The sequence below is a fragment of the Thermobia domestica genome, unplaced genomic scaffold (assembly GCF_964235325.1).
Source record: "Thermobia domestica unplaced genomic scaffold, izTheDome1.hap1.1 HAP1_SCAFFOLD_117, whole genome shotgun sequence".
Taxonomy (NCBI): Eukaryota; Metazoa; Arthropoda; class Insecta; order Zygentoma; family Lepismatidae; genus Thermobia; species Thermobia domestica.
Window position 1 is genome coordinate 190,986 of NW_027655889.1, and position 19,608 is coordinate 210,593.

The 19,608-nt window shown below is 33.8% G+C and overlaps 1 protein-coding gene across 1 annotated transcript in view; it reads left to right on the forward strand.

Annotated features, from left to right (window-relative positions):
• The window catches only part of LOC145676361 (clotting factor G beta subunit-like), a 173,807-nt gene that overhangs the window by 94,392 nt on the left and 59,807 nt on the right, over positions 1-19,608 (forward strand). Inside the window, exons 3-4 of the mRNA XM_081747218.1 lie at positions 4,763-5,006; positions 7,792-7,954. Coding sequence (XP_081603344.1) covers positions 4,763-5,006; positions 7,792-7,954 — 407 coding nt within the window. The remainder of the gene's footprint in view (positions 1-4,762; positions 5,007-7,791; positions 7,955-19,608) is intronic.

A 19,608-nucleotide genomic window follows, 5' to 3' on the forward strand; every position in this document is an offset into this window, starting at 1 on the left:
TCTCTTAATCGAAATCACAATCACTGACTTTTTTTTTTTCATTATGCTTCAACCCTACTAATTCCTTCTAACGAGTAAAGATTAATATTTTTATCGTTACATCCTATTAATTCCTTCTAACGAGTAAAGATTAATATTTTTATCGTTAGATCCTATTAATTCCTTCTAACAAGTAAGGATTAATATTTTTATCGTTAGACCCTACTAATTCCTTCTAACGAGTAACGATTATTATTTGAATCGTTAGACCCTACTAATTCCTTCTAACGAGTAACGATTAATATTTTAGTCATTAGACCCTACTAATTTCTTCTAACGAGTAACGATTAATATTTTAATTGATAGAGCCTACTTATTCCTTCAAACGTGTAACGAATAATATTTTAATTCTTAGATCCTGTTAATTCTTTCTGTCATCAATTAAAAGTTAACTCCTGCAAAATTTAATTGATTAAATGATAAATTAACAAATTTTTTAGTGGATTAACTTAATCGTCAACTTTTAACGCTTTAATTACTAGCCTGGTAAATATTTAGTAAAACATGTTAATGTTAATATAAAAGTAAGCCTTATTCCTATCGATGACTTGAACTTTCCTTCTCTTTGTGTGTGTGTGTGTCGTGAGTCTTCATTATCCCCTAAAAATTCTTTCTGCCGGTGTTCGTATTATTCTGTGAAATTTAGATTCCATTCTGCTTTAGATAAGGTCCTTTATTAAGCTGTAAAATTTCTGTTGTGAGTATTTTGCTTACAATGTTCGCACTATTGTTTTGCTCTTAAATTATGCTGCAATTAGTAATTCAAAGATTTACACACATAAAAAAAATGTCCACTGCAAAAAAAATTCTTATTCTTCTTTTGTTTGTGAAGATGGTGTGGACATTCTTCGTATGACATTAAATCCTTTAATTGTTTACAAGTAAGAGGTCTCTGTTTGATAGTCGTAGTAGCTGAGGAAAGCTTAATTGAGACACAAAAGCTCTACTTTTTAAAACGACTTATTTGCCCACACGACGATGCACACGCAGAATAGTAATAGCTTAGACGTTATAACTTGGTTAAAACCATTCGAAGACATTTAACAAGTCCATAAAGACGTTCTAAAATTTCAAAGTTTGAATAAGAAAAACTCATTAAAAATTACAAATAAAGAGCACAGACAGAGCTTATATTCAAAGAATGCGATTTTTTTTTTTTTTACATTCTGTGTTCTATAGTATATGTGACCGTTATTCATATGACGCACTGTTTATGGTTTTACCGGTGATAAAATGTCAATAATGTATCTCGGTTGAAACCTCTTGTAAGAAACGAAATCGAAATTGCGAGACATATTTTGACGACCGTAATGTGATAGATGTAGTTCTGTCGGCCATAGTTATTAACATGGAAAATCGTTTGCGTTTTTAAATTACCTAATGTGTTACTACAGTGAAACCTGTCTATGTTGGCCACCATCGGTTCCATTGAAAAATGGCCAATTTAGACAGGTGGCCAACTTATAGAAACTAACTGTAATGGTCTATTGTTAGAATAGGATTTGTAGTATTACTTGATTGTAAAGTTTTAATAAGCAAGGGCACAACAGCTACTTTTAAATAATGTACAGTTTTTTTTTTTTTTTTTTGTTCTTTTCAGCACATATGCACATTCTAATTTTATAGTTCTTGTATAGTATCGGCTATGGTACGGAAGGTAATATGTTTACAAGGTTGCGTTATATAGATGTAAAGCAACCTGTAGCTGTTAAAATTATTTTTGTTAAAACACTCACTAGTACTTCCTATAGTACCAACCATTCGTTGCCATAAGAAAACCTTAACTTTTATATAATTTGTATTTCGGACTTCCATTACAAGTAGCACCAGTCAAGCAGGTCCGGATATCATGCGTGGAAGTAGATTCACAGCATTTAACAATCAAACAATAATAATACGGATTCCAAATCTCAGTTCCAAAAGTTTAATGCTTATTTCAATTACCAGGATACAAGAGCCATATTACAGCTGTCTGCTTTTAAACGATCCGGATTGTAGGATACACCAGTTATCTCACCACTTTACTTCCTACAGCCAGTACATATATTATTTCAAGACAACGACGTATTTCCACATGACTGCGAAGCTTTATAAACAATGGCTAAGAATACATATAAAACATCCGTAACATCCATCTCGTGTTAGTACATAGGCTGTAATATTAGCTTTCTAACTTCAAGAAACTCAATATTATTTAATACTCAAGTTATTTCATACAAAATATAACTTAATAATTTAGCATTGGGAATCATCTGGGATAAGGAAGTAGGCGGGGCTAAGCTCTTAGCAATTCATATTATAACATATCTCAATGATATTCCACAAACACATCTTACCATATATATTAATTTGCCGCACAAAAGAATATAATTATCAATATTTTTATGGCAGTTCGATTAAATAGCTCTTAAAATTACTTTATACGTCAAATTAACTCGGTTTTACATTTACCAACTTTCACTGTTTATTTTTGTATACCCATCAATCGGTCAATAATTAGAAAAAGATAAAAATGCATGTATATAGAATTTAAAGCATTTTCCGCCCAGTGATTCATTTAGTATTCCAGAAAACCATAATTTATCGACTCATTTTAATAAAATTTGAGTTGAAAATTGGTAATAACATTTTAAAATTAGTAACAGCAAATCTTAAAATGAAATGAACAAATATTTACAATAAAATAAAACAATCAATAATCACTATATGAACCAAAACAAATAAGATTTGAAACGATCGGTTTTCAGATCGTTACAAACCTTGTGAACACATTACCTTCCGCAACTGGGATTGGATTTCAATGACACTTTGCTGATATTTTGAATGCCTTAATACCGCGGTCCAGTTAGACGATGGATATCTTGGGTCCAAGGAGGAGCTAACCCCCTCTCTCATATAGACGTGGCAATGATTATGCAGCTAGAAAGATGGAACAAACTCAACTCGCAAACTTTGACACAACTAAACGCAAACGAAAGCGGGCCTAATTGCTGAACCATATAGTTTTTGAGATCTAACATGAAAAATATCCAAACATTTAAATCTTTTCGGGCTATGGCCATCGTCACGCACGTGCTTTCTTCACATTTTTACCATATCCTCACTTTTTCCCCGTGTAACATCAGCCCTGATTTTTTTTTTTTTTTTTTTGTAATATGTAGTTTATTCATATGCAGAATTATACTACTTTGTGCCCTAAGCAGCAATGTTTAGCACTTTGCCCTCCTGAGATATAACGCCCCAAAAATGCATTAAAATCCCAAATTTTAACTTTCGGGCCCCCTAAATCTACGGTGCCAGTAGTATCATAGCTGTGAATATCTCTGCAGACACTTTACGTGCAATAGTATTAAGCACAAAACTTATGAACCCCCATTTTATGCCATTCTAACATACAGCCCGTTTAAATGTATAATTTTCTCTAGCTTTTCTGATAATTTCATGTATTGGTCTGCAACTCTGCATATTTATTTAGAAGCAAGAATATATGTTCTTCGTGTACCTTAATCTCTCCTCCATTCGTTTTTGTTTGGTGTTCGTCTGATTCGTTCGTCCTGAGCAATTGTAGTTTTCGTACACACTTGCAAATGCAAAAATTGGCACTCCACCAACAACAAAGATGGCCGCCATTCAGGAACACTTCTACATACGACAACGTGAATAGTGTTATTGACCTCATACACAAGGTTCATCACACTCATTTTTTTTGTAATTTTCAAAGATCGAGCAACCTACTCTGAACCACTTCATTTGAATTGGCCCTTCTTCCATTAGATAGAGTTGTTCAAGTATTATGTAATCACATTTCTAGTCATTTTAGTAGAATTTCTCCTCCCTAGTTAAGCAAACAAAAGCAGATAACTTATCTCTTCCCCCCCCCCCAGCGGCAAGCAATTTTTATTTTCAATTTCTCAGGATCAGTTATATTTTGTGGCATGGTGGCATTCAGAGTCTGTTTTAGCTCGTTCAAGGTATAATGTTTCCCATTGTTGTCTCTTCAGTTTTATTAGTTAAAACAATATATTTTTCTTCTTGAATGGTCAGCGAAAAATAACCAAAAATATCGGTCAGGGATTATTGATTAAAATATTTCAGAAGCAAAATGCAGATTGAAACAGAGTTCTAAAAATAACAGTAAGATTGGGCAGTGAAACCATTTGTCCCTGGTCCAATGAAACGAATGCTTCGTTCAATGTTAAAGTAGTTAAATCATGAACTTAATTAAATCCATGCTTTATGTATTCAAGTTTTTCTTCCAAATTTTGAATTGTCATACTCAGAAGTTGAAGAGAATAATTATATACCTACTCCTGTGAAAAAAAAAAAAAGCAAACTACGATATTAGCTTCCTTTCTTCTTCGCTGAAGTCCGGGATATTTAAGCGTTCCGAGAAATATTTTCGGGACGCCGGGACGCAGATTTCGTTCCCGTGACGGTCCTGAATTTTCCGGGACGAATGGCAACCCTAGAGTATCCCGAAAAAGCCCACGAACACGATGTTGTCCACCACAGACTTACTTGCCGGGGATCGAACGAGGGAACCACGCACCAGAGGTAAACGCTCTACCACAGAGCCATGGTATCCCCACTGAAGTAGAATTAGTTTGTAAATAAACATAATGTTTTCTTATTAATTGATAAGAATTATTTGTTTGATTGAAACACCCTATGCAGAGTTATTTGAGAGGAAATAGGTTTCAATTTTCTATTCTTTTTATTTCAGGATGAACTGTGTGACGCTTTGTATGAGCCAACGGTAGCACCTGCACCACAGAAAGCAACAACCGCTTCTACAACAACAACAACAACAAAAACAACAACGGTAAAGGCAAAAACAAAAGCACCAAAATCAAAATCATCATCTTCTTCACCAACATTAAAGACGGCAAGCACGAGGTCAGGACGTAAAGAAGCCTCTAGGTCCAGATCATCTACAAAACCACCTTCTAATCGCGTATTGAACTGTAGTAAGTAATTTGAAGTTTATTCAATGTAGCCTATAGCGTGATACTGTATAGAGAGGCGCATAATTATGTATGTAAAGTTTCCCTGACTGTAGCATTTAAAATTCTGGATTAAAAGTTTCGATATGGCAACACTGTGTAGCCTGAGAGTGGGGATAACGGTCACTGCATTTGGAACCATACCAGTGTTGCCAATTTGGGGGAAAAGTCGCTAAAACTAGGGGATTCGGCTTCCAGGATAGCGACAAAAAATATTTTTTCCAATTAGCGACTTTTTTGGTGATTTTGAAATGATGATTTGGCGACTTACAAATCTAGCGACTTTTGTGCTGCGAACAACGTATCCTAGAATAAGTACTATTAATTCGAATCAGTTCAGATATATTTTTATTTTCCTTTGTTTATTTGAATCAGTGCAGGTATTCACAAGCTGGGAAAGTACATAAAATTTATCTTTATCTTCCCACTTTAATTCCTGTTATCTCTAACCTCCTCATGGGGACCAATCCCAGCTTTTAATGTCCTTTAGTTTACAGAGCTTCCTTTAGAGGCACAAATAATACATTACCGATAGTGAACAGATTATCTGTAGAAGCGTGAGTAAAAGTGAAGTAAAATTTTTTCTAGGCCTTTAATTTTGTTCGTCTTTCTAAATTCATTTTTGATTTCGCTGTATCAAAATTGATCATAAAGTTAAAATTATAAAAGTGAAATAATTATTAGTTATATATGAGTTTTTCATAGTGTTCTATTTTCGTTTAGAAGCTTTCAAATATTAATCAATGTTAAAACGTTTAATTTTGATTTATAATACGAATACATAGCACAAACATTTAATCCAAATCGCCCATGTCGCTGATACACAGATAATCATCCCAATTATGGAAACTCCGTAACAAAATCCAATTTCCTTTTTTTTACGTCATTCGTACACATCCCGTATTTTACGGGATTGCCACTTATTACGAGATTTCTGGTGCATGGGGTCCCTACTTCAATCCCCGACCAAGTAAGTACGTGGTGTATAGCATCGTGTCCGTGAGTTTTCTCGGGTTACTCCCGTTTCCTCCCACTTTATCATTCTACTAATTCTCCCTTTATCATTCACTTGCTTTAATCATCCATCTCACTTAACCTAAAGGACATAATCGTGGGACGTTAAACTGAAAGATTTTGTTTCAATTTTCCTTATTACGAAGCTGTGTTCCGGTGTCCCAACTTTGCAATGAAATGAAATATTTAGTTTAACGTTTCACGATTATACTCCGAAGCTAAGGGAGACAGTGATGCTAAGGGATACGGTGATGATGAGAAATGAATTAAAAGATGAAGTGAATAAAGTGGGGTAAAACAAGAGATCCCTAGAAAACCCACGCACACGGTGTTTGTCAACCACAAAACAAACTTGGCGCAAGCTGGGTTCGAACCAAGAACTCCACACACTGAAGGTTAACGCTCTACCAACGCGCCACTGCGACTCGAAAATTCTTCGGAATGCAGAATTATCCCGTAATTTGTTTTTAACATTTTTGTTTTGCTTAACGTCCCACGGTTATGCACTTTAGGATAAAGGAGATGGATAACAAAAGTGAATTTTTTTTTTTGCGTGTTCTCCCACCAAGAATCGAATCATGTACCCGGGACTGCGTTTACCAAAGGCACACGTACTAGTCACTAAACTAGCTGAGAGGGTTCATTCTTATTCTTAAACTTAAAACATAATTATGCTTCTACTTCTTTATTCTTAAGATCTTTAAGAAAATGATAAATGAATTTGATATAGGAAAAGAATTTTTGGTGTCAGCAATAAAACTTCGTCATTCATTTTGCATGATCTCAAACGGGAAGACGCGCAGTGCGAAAAGGAGTAATTGTTTGGGGTAACACTTGACAGAATTTGCAATGTAAACTTTAATACAAATTTTCAATATTTTATAATAAAAGTGTCGAAATTTGTGTTTTAATTATAATTAAATTCATATATATGCAAATTCAATATATATATATATATATATATATATATATATATATAACTAACTAACTAACTCTATGGCCTATGGAACCCGGAGGTTCAGTGCCGCGTTCACAAAAGCTCTCCACTGACTTCTATCCTTAGCTAATTGGATCCAGTTTCTACTTTGTATTCCTATCTCTGCGAGATCCATCTTAATATTATCCTCCCATCTGCGCCTAGGTCTTCCCAATGGTCGTTTTCCTATGGGTCTACCAGTCAAGACTTTGAAAGCGTTTCTACTTTCTTCCATTCTAGCTACATGACCTGCCCACCTAAGCCTCCTAGACTTGACGACCCTAACAATGTTGGGTAAACCGTATAAACTATGTAGTTCCTCGTTATGAAGCTTCCGCCATTCCCCATTCTCGTTCCTCTTGGGTCCGAATATTCTTCTCAGGATCCTGTTCTCAAATACTTTCAGTCTATGTTCTTCCCTCAGAGTAAGCGACCATGTTTCGCAACCATACAGAACAACAGGCATGATTATCGTTTTATATATTTTAAGCTTCAAATTCCTCGACAGAATTCGCGACGACAAGAGATTTTGAACTGAATAGTAACACGAATTCCCTGCTTTTAGTCGACATTTAATTTCTTCGTGAATATGATTTTCGTCTGTTAATATTGATCCTATATATAGATATATATATAATGCAGATAGATAGATATTTAAATATTTTTTTGTAAATCTATTAACATAATACTTGAATCATATAAAATTGGCTTGCTTATATCTGTAAAGCTTTCTCTTTATTTCTTACTGACTCCAAACAGCATGTGGGAAGCCAAGCCTTCAAGAACGAATTGTGAATGGCAATATTACGATGCCGAACGAACTCCCGTGGATGGCTGCATTACAGGTTGACAGCATTTTCCGGTGTGGTGGTTCTCTGATTAACAATAAATACATGCTTACTGCAGCGCATTGTGTAAATACGTAAGTGTATATTACTAATTTTATTTTCATTTTGTTTTTCATTTATAAATTATAAATGGAATTGTAATTATTTCTTGACCAAAGTAGAGAAGTACATAGTTAAACAAAATTATGTAATAAACTTCAATATTTATTATGAGTAACACTTAATTGTTGTAGTACTAAAAGAAGATCTCGTTACAAAATCATAGGTCTATCTTTATATTTGGGGCGCTTAAGGGGCCTAATTAGAGCGAAATTAAAATACCGCTAATTTTATAGTAATTATGTGATATCTTCAAATAGATAAAAGATAATCGAAATGTGGAACAAGAGCGTACTAGACAACATTATTTTGTATGGGATACCGTTATCACGAGTCACCTAGCAGTTTTCTGTTTGCAGCCATTTATAAACGCGGAAATAAATGCCGATTTCCTAAACGGCTGGAAATCGAAAGCAGATAAGCGAGTCGTGATAACGGTATCTCATGTAAAATAATATTGTCTAGTAAGGTCTTGTTCCACTTTTCAATTATCTTTTATCTATTTGAAGATATTACATAATTACTGGAAAATTAGAGGTATTTTAATTTCGCTGTGATGGGGCCTCTTAACTTGGTTGGTTGGCTGCTACCACCTCTTTCTTTCACTGTGAATTGTTTGATTTGTTCTTATCTAGTATCATCCATACTTTCCTATCATGGGCTTCATCATCCGGTTCTTCTATTTTTCTTCTAGCAGATGGCTAATTCAGTGTAAGTGACAAACTGTATGATAAAGCATGCGAATTTTCTTTTCTTCCTATCCAAGCCACGCACACACAAACCTGAATATATATAGGTGTGTATATTAATTACAGTACAATAAGCTGTTAATAAACAGAATTCAAGGTACGCAGTTGCATTCTGTGTATTGTTCAACGTAATTATAAAATGTCTGTGATATGTTACATGCATATCAACAGGGCAACCTTTCACTACATGAAATTAGTTTTCCACCTTACCACAATTCACAACATCTGTGCAGCTAGGTTCCGCTTCTCGGAAGGAACTTTCTTACTATGACTGTCAAAGTAAACGTACAAATTTGGCAATGACGCATTATAGCGTTCTGCGCAAGTTCCTTCTCAAAGTCTATTTCCTTAAATATAGATAAATGTTTAAATTAAACGTGAAAAATAACACGAAAAACAGATAAACAACAAGTCTATTTTGCACCGAGATCGTTACTTTAAAATACTTTACACATACAAATAAACATTTCACAAAACCGAGCACAGATCTAGTAATCTCGAGCAGCAAGTGCCATCTTGTGTGCTCATTGTAAAAGGAATCAAGTTTTTTTCTTGTATTTGTTACTTTTGACTGTGTCAGAATACATAATCAAATGAATCAGTATCTTGTGTTATAGCTGAAGCATAACTCTGTTTTATAGTGCAATATATATAATATCTAACGTTTCATTACGGAGTAGTTAAGGAAATGAAGTAGAATCTGTACTGACTTCCAGGTGGTAATCCACTTTAAATGGAATTCTTCTCCTTTTAATACTTTCTAGGGGTGTTCGGAATTCGATTTCGTATTCCGGAATTCGGAATTCGTCTAATTCCGGAATGTTCCGGAATTTCGGAATTCCGGAACGTTTCGAAATTCCGGAACGTTTCGAAATTCCGGAATGTTCCGAAATTCCGGAACGTTTCGAAATTCCGGAATGTTCCGAAATTCCGGAACGTTTCGAAATTCCGGAATGTTCCGAAATTCCGGAACGTTTCGAAGTTCCGGAATGTTCCGCAAATTCAGTAACATTCCAAAAGTTTGGAATTGTGGAATGCTCAAAAGTATGAATTTCGGAACTGTTTTCAAGACTGAAATTTTGAAGCTCACTGTTGATTCTGGAATCGTAATATTAATATTAGTTCGAAGTTTAAATATAAAAGTTCGAAACAGTCCTGAGGCAATGGTTCTCAAACATTATTACAAGGCTTTAATCCCACAAATTTACTCGCAAATACTTTCTCGTTTTCACTTTGGTATCTATGGAATATAGTAGAAACATGTCTTAAACAGTTATGCATTCTCGTATTTACAATTATTGGAATAAAGTACAGCATTTTATCTTTATATTTTACATTTTTTTCAATCATTGTCATTTTGTATTTTGAAGTACCAACAAGAAAACAATTTACATGTTTGGCATTTTAATTCCAAAATATTTCTTTTACTATTAAGCAAACAATACAAGAGCACACGAAACATTTGTAGTCATGTCATTTGGAATTATATTAATGAACTTTTAATCTAAAGTACAAGGAGTACACATGAGTAATACATAATTGTGAAAATTTTGACAACTGAAACCCTGAAATGGTACAACTGATGCTACCTGAGACGTCATCAAATAATGCAACAAAAATGTAAATGTAAATTACTATTGAAAGAAAAAGCAAAATTTCTGTGCTACAAAATAATACTATTAGAGAACAATGATGTGGATAAAATATTATAAGAGTATGTATTAAATGTCAATTTTCATATAAATGCCCAGATGATTTTTTTAAAAATTAGGGGAAAGTAGACTTTAGACGATATTAGACAAGGCAATTATGTATGCAAAATTAGGAGACATGCATTCAAATTATTTCCTGTAATAAAAATTAGAATTCAACTTTCCATGGTAGATTGCACAAGTTCTATCTCCGAACAAGGTGAAATACGTGCAATTTACTATGGAAAGTTGAATGTTAATTATTATTACACGAAATAATTTGAACGCATGACTCTTAGCATGCAAGATTGCATAGAAAATTGCATCGCATAAAATGGGCTTTAGGGACTTTTAGCTTAACAAACTTCTTTTATCTCATTGATCTTTTTTATCTGATTTATTTGAAAAATCAGGAGAAAGAAAGTTTTCGCCAACTTTTCTACTCAAGGAAAGTAAGACATCAATTTTTGTAAAGATCAATTTACGCGAAGTACGAATAGTTTTTGATACAAATTAATTATTTCGTAAGAAATATGAACATTAGGCTAATACTTTTAGTGTGAATATTAACATTTACGAAATGATTTCTTTCATTTTTAACTTTTACCATCGCTACTCACAATTTCGGGTATACTAATTGAACATTTACCTTTCTTGTTGTTAGTTAGTCATTGGTGCAGACCCTTTCATCTGAATGCATAACTAGCCTTCATATTGCAGCTTTGTATGAAAATGTACATATTCTGTTGACTTGTATCAATGTAATTGTTTAAAGAAAGTAACATGCTTTTACATCAGAATTTCACAACATTGATAATATATTGGTGATTAATACAATTTCTCAACAAACCAATTTTAAATGTTTTTCACTCACACAATTCGTTTATCACCTTGCATAAAATTTTGATTAGTAGAGTTAGAACTAATCTTCATACGTAGGTTCCAATGCTTAGTATTTAACTGATAGACACCTTTATTTAGTTAGTTATTCAAATAAGTGTCGCAGGACAAGAAAAGAGTAGCGCGTACATGTTAATAATTATAAGATATTATGTAAAGTTTGCACCTCTATTCGATTTACTCTCGTTGTACATTTTGACAAGATATGCAAATAATTCTTGATAAAGCTTTCATTATAAAAAACAGCATAGCATCATGATTATAGAAGTTACAAAAAACATTAAACAGTAGTCCCTTGTTCTAAGAAATTTTTTGCTGTTTGCAGCATGCAGTATACTAAATACAATACAAGCGATACATTAATAATTTTAGCTTTGCGTGATTTGAACCTGAAATATGAAATACTGATTCTAGTTTCAAAAAAGTTCATGTAACATCAATAATGCATATTTTTACATAATACGGACAGCAGCATAATAATTGTACATTTTTATTTCAGACTATTCTATCCCTTTAATTACTGAAAATCGTATTTTCTTTTAAATGATTCTCTGCCCCTCCTTCAGGTACTTATACTTAACAATGGCCATACATCAAAAGATATGCAGTTCAATTTCTTGTTAGGGTTGCCTCGTATAAATGGAAAAGGTAGTCGGTATTCATTTAAAAAAGAATAAAGAAAGTGGTTTATAAAAAAGGTGTTTCTCGGAAGATAAACCAAACTAAAGGGAAGAACTAGCTCGAATTTCTATGTTCCGATTTCTGCAACAAAATCACGGAATTTACACTGAATCACTTATGATTGAGACTTTATGGATAACCAGACAAAGTTTCAAATCTTATGAGCAATCGTTCACAGTGAACGGATCTAGAGAATGAAACAAACCAGTTGCCGTGGACCAAAACTCCTTCCTTCAGCACAGCGGAATCAATATCCAGTTTCAAAGCTAAGCTTTGCGCACACCTCTCAGTTCGGGGTAACAGCAAAAATTATTTTTTCAATAAGAAGTTCCGGAATGTTTCGAAATTCCGGAATGTTCCGAAATTCCGGAATGTTTCGAAATTCCGGAATGTTCCGAAATTCCGGAATGTTCCGAAATTCCGGAATGTTTCGAAATTCCGGAATGTTCCGGAATTCCGGAACGTTCCGAAATTCCGGAACGTCTTGAAACTGTGTTCCGATTCCGGAATTGGAATTTCCGTTCCGAAAAATTCCGGAATTCCGGAATTAGGAACAGCCCTAATACTTTCGGAGACCCGGATTCGATTCCCGGCGGGAGCTCACGTGGTTCGGATTCTACGTTAATCAGTAGGTCCACGTCTCATATAGCCACGCTGCTGAACGGGACGCTTAACTAAAATCAACTCCACTCAACTTTTAATACTTTCCTTTCCTGTCTATGATACACGTAGATATCTTATCGAGCACCACATCTCGATTACCTCTGACTTTCTTCTTTCTAAGGCGTCTAAATACTTCTCATCCTTAGTTTATACAGTTAATAAGACTATTTAGCAAAACTGAAACCTCACACCAGAACTACTGCTGTCATATTTGTCCGCCCAGATAACAGGGACTTGTATTGTCCCTTAGAGCGCTCCTGAAGAAGTTACGAAGAAGCGGAAGTCCCGAAACTTCTCTCAATTCATCAACTCAACAGGCATGTCGAGATCAATCATGTGACAAATCTGTACTAAGGACCCACCAGCTGTAAGTAGGAGTATGTGTTCTTTTATAACATTTCAGCAAATAAAAACATGAATAATGTATAGGTGAAACAGAAATAACTTATAGGTAAAACAGGAATAATTATAGGCAAAACAGGAATGATTATAGGTAAAACAGAAATAATTGCAGCCAAAATAGGAATAATTATAGGCACAACAGGAATAATTGTAGGTAAAACAAAAATATTTTATAGGGAAATCAGGAACAATTATAGGTAAAAAGTAGAATAGTGTCCTTTTCTCACGAACATTGGAGAAAAGTGCAGATTTCTCACGAGAATTGGTATAATTTCGCCTTATTTCTTACGAAAATTGATACAAATTTCCCTTATTTTCACCAGAATTGGAGAAAAGTGCAAATTTCTCACGAAAACTGGTACAAATTTCATTCATTCTCACAACAATTGGTCAACAGTGCAAAATTCTCACGAAAAATGGTACAAATTTCCTTCATTCTCAGAACAATTGGTCAACAGTGCAAATTTCTCACGAAAATGGATGCAAATTTCCTCTTGAGTGTTTTATCATATATTTTAATACAATTTTATATTAATTTATTCAATTTATGTTGATTACTTACTGTTTTTCCCCCAAGCCTTTAAGAAACGTGTTTTTCCTTCCTTATTCCTTGGTCAAGTGGCGAGAAATAGCTAAAGGAACTTCAGAACATGTCCACACAAGTCTTTTTTGTTAATCTTGAACGCAGTTGGTCTTGCTATTCAAGAAACTAATTCTAAAGAAAGAAGGCACCTATAATGAAATAATGGCATGTCGTAAGATGAGGTAACCAGTGGGGGAACAGCACCGGAAGAGGGGGGAGGCAGTAGGCTTGGTGCTAAATGTAACCTTCGTGTGAGGTCTTTGTTCATTGGATTGCCGACAATTAGCTTTTGTAAACGTATGAGAAGCTCTTATGCAGCTGTCACGTATTTTCATCATTGTGTCAATTAAGGAAGTAAGAAAATTGTCAATTTAATGTGACATATGGATGTTGCACAATACTTGAACCGTAGGAGGTGAGACAGACATGTGAAATGAGTTTTAGAAAAACATGGGAAACTCTGGATAAAGCATAGCTATATGTTAGGTAAGAATGGTGTAGGAGGGAGGGAGCCCTTTGATGTCTACTAAAGAACGAAAGAAACATATACACAGGTGTGCTATATTTTTGGGTGGTCCAGGGTTTTTGGAGGTGGAGGGAGCGAACTGTGTTCTGGACATTGCTTAATGGGGGGCCTGTGATTTCTAATGCATGGAAACTCAAAAATATGTGAAAAAAGAAAGAAATAAGAATCATTATTTTAACGACAGAGAATTTAAGAATGAGATAGGTACGTGTCACTTTTTAAAAGTTAATGTATTACCTCATATTGAGGAAACCGCACATAAGATGGAGGGTTGAAGTGTGTTTTTTGTTTTGTGAGCAAAGGATCACTTTAAACCGGCGTTTGACTTCTTACGCATTTTGTTAAGACCTTGCCACATACGTAGAGGGGAAAAAAAGAGGGAGCGTTCCTACCTGAGTTGCAAAGAGGAAAAAAAGAGTGAATGAATGTGTACGCAAGACAACTTTCCCTTTTGTGCTTTTGGAAGAAGTTTTGAAGGAAGATTTCTGTAGGTATTTTTGCATAAATAATTTTATCCTTTTAAAAACTAGAGTAATGAATTAATTATTTATGAATATTAATGAGATGATAATGAATATTAATGAGATGCTAAAGAAAAGGATTACAAAGAATGGATTTTACTGTTTTTTCGTATATTTAGAGGCATTTTGCGGATATATGTAATATACAGCACTGCGTATTGTACATAAATGTATGAGATAATGTGGAAGGAAATGCGCGCAACTCTAAGAAACATATTTTATGTAATGATATTGTATTTTCAGTAGCTGATATAGGATTTTAACATAGAATATCATCTTTTGGATACTGTAGGGGTCTAATGGTGTACGAAGTTTAGACGAATGACAAATTGCATGTATTTGTGATTAATTTGTAAGCGGGGTACATCTATGTGTAGGTGATATGGGATTTTAGCATAGAATATCATCTTTTGGATATTGTATGGGTCTAATGTTGTACGAAGCTTAGACGAATGACAAATTGCATGTATATGTGATTAGTTTGTAAGGGGGCTACATCTATGTGTAGCTGATAGAGGATTTTAGCATAGAATATTGTCTTTTGGATACTGTATGGGTCTAACGGTGTACGAAGCTTAGACGAATGACAAATTACATGTATATGTGATTAGTTTGTAAGTAGGGTATATCTATGTGTGACTGATATGGGATTTTAGCATAGAATATCATGTTTTGGATACTGTATGGGTCTAATGTTGTACGAAGCTTAGACGAATAAGAAATTGCATGAATATATGATTAGTTTGTAAGTGGGTAGATGTATGTATGTATGTATATTGGTTTTGATATCGGGACAGGAATATATGTATCATATTGTAGACATATTATCTTTCGTTTACATGTAAGTGTTTTAAGCATGTGTTGTTGGTTGCGTAGCTTTAGGGGCTATAGTAGGATGGATGCAAACACCTAAAGTGTTTCTATTCTATTAATATTGGATTGTAGCCTTATTTTATCGTATTGTAGAGCTGTATATGTTGTTGTGGTGATATGATATGTGAATGCAAACACATGAACTGATTGCTTATGTATATAGATTACCTTGAATACCATGTTAGAATGTATATATTGTGATTTTTACGTACGCAGATACTTGTTAGATATGTTCTAGTGGTATTTGAAGCACAAAGGATATCACTATGATATAAGGCATTTACATATACACATGTTTTCACTAGAGTATTCTAATGATATATATTTTGGTTTTTGCGTATTTATTCTCTCGTAATAAATTACTCGAACATTTTGTGTGAGCATGCCAAAGATGACCTAGTGCTATTTGAAGCACAAAGGATATCACTGTGGTATAAGTCAGTTACTTATAGATATATTTTTACTACAGTATTCTAATGTCTTATATTGCTACCTTTACTTACTTCTAAGATGCTTGTTCACCTTGTAGAAGACATTGTGACATGAACATGGTTTTCAACTTAGAGTCATTTATTGTAGGAACATAAAATATGATAAATAATCTTATATGAAGCATACGTATTCTTCCTTTATCTTATATAGAATACAGATACTTGGTATTATATGAATATTTGTTTGGAGGAATAAAACATATTATTATAAATTGTAACGCTTTATTGTATTTTTCAATATTGGCATATTGATATACATATATAGTTATATTTAAATAAGATATTTACTATACTTAGAATATTCTTAATAACTTATTGACATATTTACATTATATATACGTACAAGCACCAACAGATAGGAAAACTTATGGACATATTTCATGATATTATGACCATGTTACTGCATGATGCTACCTTTAGACAGTTTACTATTTACATATACACAGAATACCATTCATTTCACGCACTTAATACTTTGATAACCATATGGCAATGTTCTATAGTCAGTAATACTATTATAATTTAATCGTCGTCTTTTATTTTGAACTTTTTGATGTGTTTTAGTTTCAGACTTGGATACGATGACAAACCCAGGCTTACGAACAATTCTTCCTGGATTGTGTAACTGTTTCTTGTCAGCTTTATCCCGAACTAGTTGATAAAAATGATCAAAGTTAATTTCTTGTCGTGTACGATGATTTAAAGTAATTCCTCTAATTTTAAATACATAATCTACCTTCCCTGTTTGAACTTCTTTCATCCTATAGGCATAATTTTTTGGCCCTAAGCCTATAAAGGCATCAATTTCCCACCCATCAGGAACTTCATTAGTTAACTCACCTAAATAGGAACCCAAAGAAAGTGGAGGCTTTTCATTACGTTGCTGTACAAACATAATACTATCAGTGTCGCAGTACAATACACGCTCAGGATCTATAACTGTTAGTAACTCATAAAGTTTTAGACGTGCCCAAGAGGTGATGAAGGCTGCAAGGACAACATTGGAAAATTTCCATGGCTTGTTTTTGTTTTCAATGTTTTTATATGATACAATGAGATGCCGCTCTCCAATAGGCAATACAGTTTGTACCTCATATTGTGGTGCCCATAGATAACTTAAAAATTTTTCTGGAGTATCTACAATTACAGATTGAGATAAATCTGTTCTTTGTCCCCATTTCCCATACAAGGAATTGAGAAATATTTTGGAAATATATCTTAGACCAGGATTTGATTCAATGTTATTTTCCGTTAACTGAATGCATTCATGTTCATAATAGTCTGCAATATATTTTTCTTGATCTTGTTTAGTTTTGCACCAGCTAGGAAATCCTGAGGACTCCTGCTTCATTTTTAAGAAGGAATTGACATAATCTTTAAACAGATTATTTTCTGATCCAGATAATTTGAATTCCCAAATTTCAATAATTTGTAGAATTTTGTATCCGAAATCTAAAGCCACATGAAGTTCAGGAGTACAGTATGTACCAGTAAGGACACGCTCGGCATCATTATGGATGCAATTGTTGTCACTTTGTTCCATACACGTACGGCATAACCCAAACAAAAGGCGATCATTACATGTATATGGTAAAATTGGAAAATATAAGTCTTTGGGAGGCAAGATACTACATTTCACTAATCCATGAATACTTTGCACTTGTGGAAAGTCAGGCCCCTTGTATATTATAGGTTTTCCTATAGGCAATGGCTTACGTGCCATTACCCAGGGGTAAAGACTGGTAACATCATAATATGACACAAACTCTTCGCTGGTACATTCGTACAAGGCATTAAAACATTCTGTACGCCCACCATGAAAACTATCTTTAGGTACCAGATGATCAACAAGATCATGACACTGTGTTTGAATAAACTGTTGTAATTTCTTATCATTTTTTACCATGTGGTCCCATTCACATTCCCACATTTGAATGACATTAAGATTTAATTTTTTAAGAAATGCTATTTTTGTGGTGGTGTTTTCATACCGATCTTGTAGCGATGTACCTTGTTTAGAGGATGAATCTAGGGACACGTGTCGTAGTGTAGGATAGCAGTTTAAACACCCGTGATAGTAACATCCATGAAATTCGTAAACTGTATTTGTTTTACTTTCAAATCCATCAACCTTATACCTTCCAAATCGTTTTTCTAAACCATTTCCAGAATGAAGAATTTTATTACCAGTAGTACGTTCTAAGTATCGTAGCCAGTACATTGCCTTCAGACTTTGACGATCACGATGGTCAAACCCATAAGGTGGAATAATTGGAATAATTTCTTTGGGTAAATATAAGGTACGATATGTTAGTATTGCCAAACTAGCAATAGTTGACGCGACGATAAAACATTGAATACCATTTGTTTTGTCTTCAATTAAGTTTGAAAATTTAATGACAGCCTCTGCTAAAATTTTAACATCATTCCGACAATATTCAATCATTTCCTTTTGGAGATTATACTCCTCATTACTTGCAACACGTTCTTTGTGCCATATGATAAGTTGCTCTCGATCTTCACTGTTTCTTGAATCAGGATCAAAATATTTTAGATCAGGAATTTTGCCTATATAATTTTGGTTTTCTAATGTATTAAACAAGTACGGGAAATCTCCCTTTCGTAAATTTGCAGAAAGACCTAACGTCTTAGGTAATTTAGATAATTTAACTCCCATATACAGATATGTGTCACGGAAGTAAATCTTTTGTCCTAAACGCATTTCAATAATTTTTTGCCCTGACATTATTACTTCAGGTGTAAAATGATGGTTTATGATCAAAGTTTTAGCACAGAATTGCATATCATAATTACTGCCATTATGGGAAAGCACAATGATTTTTTTAAACATTGGTCGAGTTATTAATACATGATTAACAAATTCTTCAATGTTGTTGAAATCAAACGAACGGAACCCATTTTTATCACCGCATACAAAACATGTATCATCAAGGTTCATGTCCTTACACTTGTAACAAGCATGAATACAATTTACAAAATTTACATGATGTTCTTGTTCTCCCTGTTCATTTTTAGGAAGTAACATTGTTTCTACATCAAAGATAATGTACAAAAAGGTATCTACATGTTGCATTATAGCCGTTTGAACAAAACAAATATGGTCATCGCTTACATATGTGTAACATGTTTTACAATAACGTTCACCACATTCATGTTCAGACTTGCGTGAACGCATGTCAATTATAGTACCACAAAGGACACAAATTTTCTTTGTTTCGCATAAACTTTTTCCGCAAACATTTATCGCTTTATGATTAGCAAAACATTCTTCTGAAGAAAACAGTCTATGACAATCAAAGCATTCAACTTTAATATTATTATCATTATTAGAAACATTATGATACTTTTCGCACATTGGACATTTGAAGTTACACTTATGATTTTGTGTATGATGATAACCTTTCAAACAATACTGACAATATTTCCGTTTGTTTAATAGTGTTGTAATGTTGGTAATTAATTCGTAGTGTCCTTCACTGTACAAAATCAAAATTTTCTTTGATGCATGTATTCCAGGATAAATTACAT